At 43.2% G+C, this 10,895-nt stretch overlaps 1 protein-coding gene across 1 annotated transcript in view; it reads left to right on the top strand.

Moving 5' to 3' along the window:
- Window positions 1-237: 237 nt before the first annotated feature.
- Window positions 238-10,895, top strand: part of grin3ba (glutamate receptor, ionotropic, N-methyl-D-aspartate 3Ba) — a gene marked incomplete at its 5' end in the record, with an annotated part of 72,572 nt that continues 61,914 nt past the window's right edge. The window contains one exon of the mRNA XM_080512283.1: window positions 238-768. Coding sequence (XP_080368409.1) covers window positions 238-768 — 531 coding nt within the window. The remainder of the gene's footprint in view (window positions 769-10,895) is intronic.

Genomic DNA, 10,895 nt, shown 5'->3' with positions numbered 1-10,895 from the left:
CGCCGAGCGGAGCGTCTATTGACTGTTAACACAAAAACTTTGAGGAGGTGTGAGGAAAAGACGTCAAAAACGCCGGCAAATCACAGTCGACAGCGCGCACCATCCAAGAAGAAAGGACGTATAAAGCAAACAACTATCAAGTCGGAGAAAAGCGGTGGAGCCGGGAGAAAGAGGGAGCTATGCCATCTCCCGCCGAGCAGAGCCCAGTCCTCCTGCGTCGTGTGTCGGAGCTCCAGCATGGTGTCTCTCTCTGGACTCGGGACCTACTGCCTCGCCCTGGGGAGGACTCGTGTCCTTTTCCTTTCAGCCAGACCTCTCCTGCTGCTTCTTCTATTTGCCGCGTCGTGCTCCCCGGAGTCCTGCTTCCCTCACCCGCAGCAGTGCCACATCCTCGCCCGGATCGGACACACCGTGCGCCTCGGTGCGCTCCTGCCGACTCGGCAGCCGGCACGGATACAAAACGCTCTCAACCGCGCCCTTGCGAGCCTCCGGCACCAGAGCGGAGCCACAGACTCGACCACAACCTCTCAGCCAACTCCTCTGCTGCCCTACAACCTGACCCTGGAGATGGTGGCGCGGTCACCCGCCGGAGGGGACCCGGAGTCGCTGTCCCGTAGTGCGTGTCAGGACCTGGTGGTTAAGGGTGTTTCAGCCGTGCTCGCCTTCCCTCGGTCCAAGGAGGAGCTGATCCAGGTGGAGTTCCTGTCCTCTTTCCTGGAGATCCCCTTCATCTCTATCCTGGAGGACACAGAGCCCCTTGTCACCAAGGTATGAATGAATAGTGCAAGTGATTGTATGTTGTCCCTGTGCACCTGTAGCAGTCATCTTTATGATAAATAGCCTATCTTCTCTCACACATCATAGATTCTGAGCTGACCTCACACTCTCATAAGTATCAAGTCATGGCTGAACATATTTGTATCTGAAGCTGACAGTCGCCAACAAACCTTTAACTTGACTGATTAGCCTGTGGCAAGGATTTTGTTGTCAAAGCTGGGTCAATGCGCTCCTCGGCAGCCTACTATTAAAGCTGGCTGTAGGCAAATAAACAGTATATGAAAGAAGTAATTTTAACGGGGATAATGACAGCAATTTTTCTGGAGCTCAAACTTAAGAATCATTAAAATAGTAGCGTTAGGATGAGAAATAGTCCAAATGTAACCCAGATAATTGGAGCAGTAGATTAAAAGACCGTTCAGTTTCCCAGAATTTAACTTCCATCACTAAATGCCTTCTTCCAGCTGAAGCTGATGCTCAGAGTGAGTTCAGCTGCGCTTTATGCGTGAACCTGCAGGCCCTAGGCATGCATGTTTAATATCTGGTAGTTCTGACTTGGTCTTGGGCTGAACCCTGAAGCAAACTGATTTTTTTTCTTTAAGTTCTCTTCTTTTTGTGTGCGTGTGTGTGTGTGCATGTATGCGCGTGCATGCAAGGTCTGACTGTATGAGTGTGCATCAGTTATTTTTTTTCGTCTGCCAGAATGGATGCGTGTGCATAATAGATGTCTGAAGATGGTTTCTGGCACCTTTCTCAGCAAATCATCCAAAGTGCTGAGATATCGATATATATATATATAAAGGTAGGACTGTTATAGCTCGTGCAATGTGTATGATCCTTCCTTAAATGTCATCTGTTTAAAAATAAGGTATGGAATAAATATGTACGGTGTGTCATGTTAGTATTCCTAGCAGCAGCAGAGCTACTTGCCAGTCAGTCAATCCAGCTCCAGTCATATCCGCCTCTCTCCAACTGAGCAGCCAACTGCATCTCTCTGACACACGCACACACGCGCACACGTGCACACATTTGAGCGTACACACTCTTGCACAGGGCCAGCCAAGACGGCACACACACAGAGCGGCACAAGCACATAAAGAGGACTTTCAACTGCCACACAGGTTCAGCTGAGGCACAGACACACTCGCACACAGGATGAACTAAAAAGGACGCATCAGGAGGGGAATGAAGAGGGAGGAGAGGGGCTAAGATCTATAGTTTAGTCTGAAATCTTTGTCATGTCGTGTCTCTTTGTCAACAATGGATTGCTTATTCGATTTCAATAAAGCTCGCATGAATGAGAAGTCAAGCCACTTGACGAATGTGTCGGCGACGCAAGGAGATAAGCAGGGGAGAGTAGAAGGAGAGGAATGAGAGGGGAAAGAGAAGAGGGGCTTTTGGAGCTATAGGAGGCCTTTTACTTCTTCAGAACGCCGCCATGCAGTCGGAGCAAAAAAGATACATCCATCACTCTTTTCTTTCTTTCTCTGTGCCTCAGCTCTTTAGTATTTTTAGCAGTAATTTCCAGCAGCATTTCTGCATAAAGCACTTTCTGTTTGGTAGCTTTGGTGTTTATGCTACACAAAGGTAGGTGAGCCTTATATGTTTTTCTTGACGTCAGGCTTGTCTCTTGTGATTTATTGACAGTGTTCCAAGATATCTGGCCACAGTCACAAACTTGTAAGCAGCAGGGGGCAAAATGTGGTTACACAATGTTTGTCTCATGATTACAGACAAGAAGATAAAGTGGCAGTGACTGGAATTTAATCAGAAAAAATCAGAACCTTCTACAGAGTGTGTGACAAAGTAGAAACGACACAGCTATTTTAAACCCAAATTGATTTCATAATAAAGTGGGTACATAAATAATTTCCGTCCTGTGGTCTTATAATGCACTTCAGGGACTTGTAATGCCATCTTCAATAGTTGATCAATTTGACATATGAGCTGATTTGCTGCTTTATTTCAAGATTAGGGTTTTTTTTTTCTGATTTTGCCATCTTTTTTCCCCGTCTGCTTTTGTCTTTGGTCTTCTTAATATTTTTGGTGCTGCCAGGCGTTTTCAGACTGTGGGCAAGAGAGGGACTCTGGGAAAATATGAAGGTCATTTTTCACAATTTCCTGACATATCGGGCTCTGAAATATCGATCAGTTTACAATGAAAATACACAATTTCTTTAATGTCAATAAAATAGGTAATACTTGCAGCCTTAAAAAAAAACAGTATGAGTTTCAGTATACTGGCCAGTGAAGGATTGCCGTTTTGTGTTTTCTTTATGAAACACTCCAGGGTGCATTGCTATTGAAATGGAGAAATAAAAGGAGGCTGGTTGGAGGTGGGACAGGCTCTTAGACACATACAGAGGGCAGTGAGGAGTTGACTAGGTCAACAGGGAGCAGGCTGTACAAACAGGGAACAGGAGACTGGTTTCACTGCTGATATCAAAATATGTCAACAGAAGATATAATTCTAATTAAAAATGCTATTTACATTTTTTGCATCAGGAGGGAGGAGAGCTCATGAGAGCAGGAAGGAGGGCCTGACGGTGAAAAATGCAGACAAAACAAATACGTTGTCCCAAAAAAAAAAAAAAAAAATCTCTGTATTTGTCACTGATTGATCCAAACAAGGCAGGCTGTTTTGTTTGTTCTTGGAAGGGGAGTCTAGCCCCTGGAGCTTTTGAAATTGTGGATTTTTTTTTTTTCCGGCATGAGATTTGGGAATTTAACCCATGTTTTTTGTACAGATCTTGTCCCTGGACAACTGAGAGAGGTACACACACACACACACACACACACACACACACACACACACACACACACACACACACACACACACACACACACATGAAAGAGAGACAGTTGCAAATGCCTAAAGAGACTTGCTATATTTTCCTTCAGCTGTCAACACAATTTCACACGAATGTTAAAATACCCAACAAAAAATAATAGGTGACTTGTTGAGTGCGATTCTCTCACACTCTCACTTGACTTCTTCAAGGTCAAAGAACATGTCCAAAAGGATCCAAACAAAGTATTTCATGAATTAGCCAGCATGTGGCACTGTGTTATTTTTTTTCTGCCCTGTCAGTTGTTTTTCTTTTTTTCTTTTTTTTTGCTGTATTCCATGGTTCATGTGAAGAAATCCTCGTCAGGGGTGTCATACAGCATGTGTGGCATTTCTCGGAGATTGTGATGATAGACATTTTCCACACTATCCCTCAGTGCACCCCCCCCCCCCCCCCCCCCCCAAAACACAGGCACCGAGGCTGCTGAAGGGCTGTCATCATTATGTAAATCTCCCCCCACAAATTGTCATATGAAGTTCTCTATTGTCAAAATATTCCGGTGTCACAGGAGCGGGGAAAGTGTGGCGCGGGTGACGACGCGGAGACATCGGAGGACAGATGGCATGTGGGGACAAAAAGGCAGACGGAGACGGGGGTCGGCTGTCCGTCTGCATTCTCCCGTCTCTGCTTAGTCAGACTAAGCTTTGGGACTCAGTGATGTGTCTCTGTGAGGAAGTGCTTATTCCTCCCTACCTACTTAAGCTAATTAGAACCACTGTGTGACCCCTGACTGTAAATCTCTGTTGTCCATCTATGGCAGGCTGGATGGGGCGAAGCGTGGAAAAAGGAAGAAAGGACAGAGAAGGGGGAGGTGCAGGGGGAGGGAGAGAAATGGGCTTCTAATTGGCGTTTGGGCCATTAAGGGCATTAGGGTTGGTGACTTGTTCACCGGTAGCTTCCCATGCAATCGGGTAAGATAAATGAGATGAAGGTTATTTGATGTTTAAAAAAAAACAAAAAAAATCTTAATTACAATAAAATGAATGAGAGGAGTTTCCAGTGGTGTGTTTGTAGTAGCAACATTCCATCATTAAGCAATTTATTAGGGCAATTTGCCATAAAATGTAATTGGGGGAGAGAAAAAAAAAGCTATTCATTTTAATATGCCCAAGACTTTCAAAGCTCAGCGTTACCAAACAATTCTCAGTTTGCTGATAACATCACAGGAATTATTTTGTGGATCATGATTCCTATTTCGGAAATGCATTAGCAGGGTGAGCTGAAGGAAATGGTTTTGCTGATTCTTGAATGTGATTAGGTGAGAGGGGTGGTATGGTGTGAATTCATTATTTGTCACACTTCACAGTGGAAGCGTCGTCCCCGTAGCTCACTTTACTACCGGTACCAGTTACACTTGATACTATTGAATCACGCCCTGAAATTCCTCCATAAAACACAATGTACAGGAATCTATTTCACACAGTCTAATTTGAATAACATTCATTTTTCTTTCCTCTTTGTAGTTCACTTACCTCTATTATTTCCACATGAAGTTCTTCATTTTATTATATTCTCTGCAATGCAGGAGAGTATTTTGTGTCCTTTTTATGTAGTCGACTTTCTAACTACCTCGTATTCACATATGTACAAGCCCAAAGCTATTTTACGTGACCTCTCCAACGTTTTGCTCCTGTTGTGTTGCTTTTGTTTTTGGTGTTGCTGATAATTAGATTTTAATCTGTAACAGAGCTTATTTTACAGCTGAACTTAAGTCCCTCTGAATCGCTACATTAGTTGAATGACTAAACCTCAAATGTAGATGTCATTACCCTTTTTCCTAAAACATAATTGCGACCATACACACTTGTATAGTAATGTAGTGTATTATTCATAAGATTTCTACTGTTTATGGTTGGGAATAACCTTTATCGTTGTGGTAAGAAACCACTTTGCCCTTCTGCAATCTATCCATCCTGCATTCTTTCATTAAGTCACTTCTTTTTTTAATGACATACCTCATTCTGCTTAGTAAAATGAAGATTAGTACAGTAAAAAACCCAATTTGCGACTTTGAATGAAATTACATTTTAATCCCGGGACCCTGCTGAATAAGACGCATTGTGGCTCTGAGCTAGCCCTGCTCTCAGAGGACACACATACTACACACACACACACACGCACACGCACACGCACACGCACACGCACACATGCACATTTTCAAGCACGCGTTCACATTCATAGCGATTCACATGCACAATACCCACACAAATGTATACGTGCATATATAAGATGCATGCACACGCATACAGTGTCTGCTCTGTGCTCACTAAAGGTTATTAAGCCTAATGAGGCTTTGCAAGGCTACGCTGCCTTTAGTGTTTTCTTTGAGATGATGAGGGGATTTGTGCCCCAACCACAGTGGAATAAACGAGTGGAAAGAGGGGGACAAAACTTGTGCCTAACCAGAGCTGCAGGCAAACTGACAGTTTGAGACAAGAAGGCCACTTAATGCAAACAGCTCAAAGCTTTTTCTTTATTAGTGCTATGATGACAGTTCAGCACGTCTCGACTGAGCCAGATTAATTGAGCAGAGCTGAAATAGCGGAGTATGTATTTCCAAAAGAACCGTGGGCCTGTTTGAGCTGCTCAGTAAGGCATACGAGTTAGTGTTCCACTGTTCGCCTTGTGTTTGGTTTGTGTTTTCGCCTCCGGTGAAACAAAATTCTCCAGTAGTCCCCACACAAACTCTGTTTTTCTTCTCCTGTAGACCCAAAAAGTAAATCAGCCGGCCAGTGATGGATGGACTCAAAAAGGAAACAAAGAAGTGCATGCATCAGAGAGAGAGAAGGCGATGTGGTTTCCATTATACCGAGTTAATAGAGGGATTGATGAGAGTATGTCGGGATGAAGGAATGAGGGATCACAGAAGAAAGAAGGAATCACTTGGTGGCACGTGCAGAGAGGATGGATCAAGACGATGAGGAGAAATACGGGGAAACAAGAGAGAGGAAAAAGAAATTAGGAAATGGAATAATCCGGTTGTAGGAAATATGGGAAGGAGAGTTGGAGGTTGAAGGGTGATGACGACAGGAAGTGGAGAAACCAGTGATGAAGGATGAAAGTTACTCCATGTGAGGGTTGGTTCAGAAAAGACGCATCAGGTGGAGACTATGGAACGGAAATGGAACTCGGGAGAGGAATGGCTAAACAAATCGATTGAGAAACATCGGTGAGAAAAAGAAAAGAAGAGTGTCAGGGATGGATCGGGATATAAGGAAGGAGACGAGCAGTTGTAGAAGGAAGAAAAGGGGGATTAAAAAAAGAAGAATTGGGGTATCAGAACTGAGACATGGGACTTTTTCATGTATTTTTTTTTTAAAGCTGGTGGGAAGTGAAAGCAAAAAGAGGGATTGACAGAGAGGTGAGATCGAAGTTTGCGGAGAGACGTTATGGTAGAGGAAGGGATCGGTTGGTGGTATTGAAGAAATTCAAGGAGGGGTGACAGGAGGCCTGGGCCTTGTGCTTTCTCTTCCGTTGAGTCAGATGGAGGCAGTTTTATCTAAACTGTGCCGGTTCATTAGAGGATTAGTGAGTGATAACTTGCAGCTATCTGTGATTGAAAAGTACCCTCACATCAACATGCGCGCACTCTATAGATAAGTAAATGCACACACACACACACACACACACACACACACACACACACACACACACACACACACACACACACACACACACACACACACACACACACACACACACACACTGTGCATCTATAGATGGAGGTCATGTAAACTTATTCATATACCCTGAAACTTTCTCCCGAACTTATTTATTCTCTTTTGTGGAACTGCACATCGTGCAGCAGCTGTTTGTGTATACACTCATGAGAATTTGTGTTATTGTGTAACAATGTGTGTCGACTGGGGCAGAACACCAGGAATCTAGCCAGGTGGGCTTGCATGATAAGGGCACGCTGAGAGACAACAATGTGGGCCTACAGAGGCTCCCATAGGTGCGGGTCAGAGGTGAATGACAAGCAGACGGGCAAGACAGACAGTAGGGAAGGCAGAGGAGAGAAGGTGAGAGAGACATGTGCTGATGTGAGATTAAACAGATGCTGACAGATGGCTGTGGGACACGGCTCAGCGAGCGCCAAAGCGTCAGGTTAGCCAAACACCCGCAGTGGAGACGAGTATTTGGGGTAAACGTCCAGATAGGAGGGGGGGGGGGGAAGAAAACGAATTCAAGGAACAAAGGGCAAAGAGTAAGTAAGAAGTACAGGCATAGAACCAGATGCAGGAGTGATGTGGGCAGGTTGAGATTAAAAATTGAGAAGCACAATAAAGTAAAGTGAGCAGGCAAATATGAGATGAAAGAAGATAAATAAAAAAAAAGGAACCTGGAGGTGTCAGAGAAAATGTGATGGAGCAAAAAGCTGTCTGAGATAGAGTTATTATAGGTGGGTGAAGCATAGACATTGGATTGAAAGATGGTAGACCCCAAGGTAACTTCTGTGTTCCTTCCAGGATATTTATGTTGGGAGTTGGCAAGAAAACAGGCATGATTTAGAGCCCATCTGGATGGGCTTCAACACCACCTGCCCACAGAGGAAAAGCTGTCTGTAAGGAGACACACACCAGTGCACTGATGACACTCACGTACACTCCCGAACATGAACCGTTACATCGTTTACACGCGGGAAAATGTGGCAATATCTCCCTCGATATGGCTCCACTCCAGGTTCCTCGGCTTGAAATTAAATAAACATCATCATGTTTAAATGTTGACTTTTAGTACAACATACTGAGGAAACACTTGCTCACATGAAGGCCTGGGTGTCGAGTCTGACCTTTCATTCAGCACTTGGGATTTTCTACTTAACTTTTACATGCTCAACACAAGTAAAAGGGCACAAACCTGCTCAGTAATAAAGAAGTGTGAATGGCTGCGGCACCGGCCTGGTGGAGCTTAATAAAAAATGAAACCAGCTTCTTGCTGGTAGAATACAGCCTTCAAACATCAGACAGGGGAGTCAAACTCATACAGGCAAGTGGGTAAAATTGTAGTAGGATTAACCTTTAATGATGACAATTGCAGCTTTCGCCTTGTTTTAATGCAAAGAACTTTGACTCGACTATAAAAAATTCAACACATGAAAAAAACATTTTAACTGAACCGGAATAAGTGAAATATTAGTCTGGGGGAAAAAATGTGCATTTTTAACATAATGCCACTTTTGTAATACTGTGGTTACTCTTCTTTGGTTTCTATTAACCCCGTTTCACATTTGCAAGTGAAAATGAAAAGCTTTCATTGCCTTTTTGGGTGTCGGTGTACAACAGTGCTTGAAGCCACTGTAAACTCACATTTTTGAAAACGCTCTGGCTCAGTGTCTGTGCAAATGCTGGAAAACGCAACTTTTTTCTGAAATATTGCTAATGCACATGTCTGCCACGGCTGCAGTAAATACTTCTTCTGCACATGCGGGAGTAGATTGAAAGTAACAACAATGACGCCTTCCAGGGTATCATGACTCCCAGTCCATATTCTGCTGGGACTTGGTGGTTTCGAGAGTCACCCGTAATAGCAATCCAACTTGGTCTTCTGTCCATATGAATGTCCGTGTACTTGCCATTGTTGATGTTTATAGCGTATTGTTCTCTGTGTTCTCTGTGTGTGATTTCATTACAAAAAAACAACCAACAGCACCGACTCCTTGCCGGACATGCTTATCTACAACGTTTTTCGTATTTCTGTTTGAAGGAACATTGTTTTCAACAGGCTGCTGTGTGAATCCAAAACTTTACTGAAGCTAAAAATTGTGTTTTCACTTGAACCGACCTGTAAACTGAGCCTTAGTAGCTATGACCTTGAGTTTTGTCTGCTGTTCAATTTTATCCACAGTCTGCCTGCACCTCTCATACTCGCAGGATAATCACAATAGCAAGCGAGAGCTGATCTTAGCAGAACCCCAAGCTCTCAGTTGGTCCGTTGGTTAGTGAGGCTGTTTTAAAACGATTACAAACTCTAACTCATGATTGAAAAGCAACAGATCTGCAATGCCATGACGTCCGCTGTATTTTCCTACAGTGACAGAATGTACTTTTCGCATAAAATACAGCAAACGATCCAGCAATCATATCTGGGTTTTTTTGTTTTTGTTTTTTTTTTTAACACTCATACTTACTCTTTGAATTTTGTTTGAGCAGAAAATGCACCGAGTGCTTTTTTTCAGCGGGCCAAATCTGCAGAAAGATCTGACTTCCTCTCATCCCATAGGATGGATTCAACCCTCTAGTGGCCTTACATTTGAAACTACTGATCAAAGGTGATGACTTTATTTAAAGTAAAAATCATGTCTTTAGTGTGAGGGAGCATGAACCATGAATAAAGCCATATGGCAGCCGTAGCAGTTAATTTAGCCGGCTCACATGGAGGAAATTGTTATGGAAATGTCAAACGTGTACGGAGCGAATATTGCTGAGGCTTTGACCTCATCACTCGCCACAAGGAAAAACTGAGCTTCACTCAGCGGGGAGCAGGGAGTTAGTGTTGGTGTGTGCAGGCATGCAGCAAAGGAATCAGCAGACCACTGACGCCTTAAGTACATACACGTGATTTAAAAGGGTTGGTGGATATGTGCTGCTGTCAGTGGAGTATGTGCTGTGAATGTTGCCATTTGCACAAGTCGGACTGCTTTAACTGCCGTGCAGGATTAACCTTTTTTTATTTTTCAAAGGACATTTTCTTTTTTTAAATGTACATGTGGAAACAGTAACTTAGCCTTCGGCTGATTGGGAGCCTTTTCAAAATGCTTTAGGCAAAGGAAACCCCGCTATGAGCAGCAGGATCAATCAGTTCCATTTAAAATCAGTTACAATATTCATTTGGGGAATCCTTTCAGTCTCGTATGTTTTTAATCTACTTTGGAAATCAAACCTTCTAGCTCTGAGCTTTGATTTATATTAGATATTGCTTTTAGTTAATAGTATTTCAGTGCCTGGAGAGCCTTTGGAAACGTCAAAGCCAGAGCTTCACAACATGTTTAATATGTGTATTTATTGCAATATTAGCATGGAAAGTATGCATTTTGCAAAGTGCTATTTCAAAATGACTGAATTTTAAATGCTGGAAGTTATGAAAAACTTTTTTTTTTTAATTTATTTGATTCATAGCCATAATCAATTGATGACTAGTGGCCAAAAGACAGAAGTCAGAAGCACAAAAAGCAAAGTAAAATGATCACAAACAACAAAGTCAACAAACTTGTTTGCTTCTGAACCGTTGCTGGTGTGAACTACAGCTTGTGCTTGTGGGATTGTAGGA

The sequence above is a fragment of the Blennius ocellaris genome, assembly GCF_963422515.1.
Source record: "Blennius ocellaris genome assembly, chromosome: 17".
In the NCBI taxonomy this organism is placed as follows: Eukaryota; Metazoa; Chordata; class Actinopteri; order Blenniiformes; family Blenniidae; genus Blennius; species Blennius ocellaris.
This window is presented reverse-complemented; position numbering and strand designations above follow the sequence as displayed.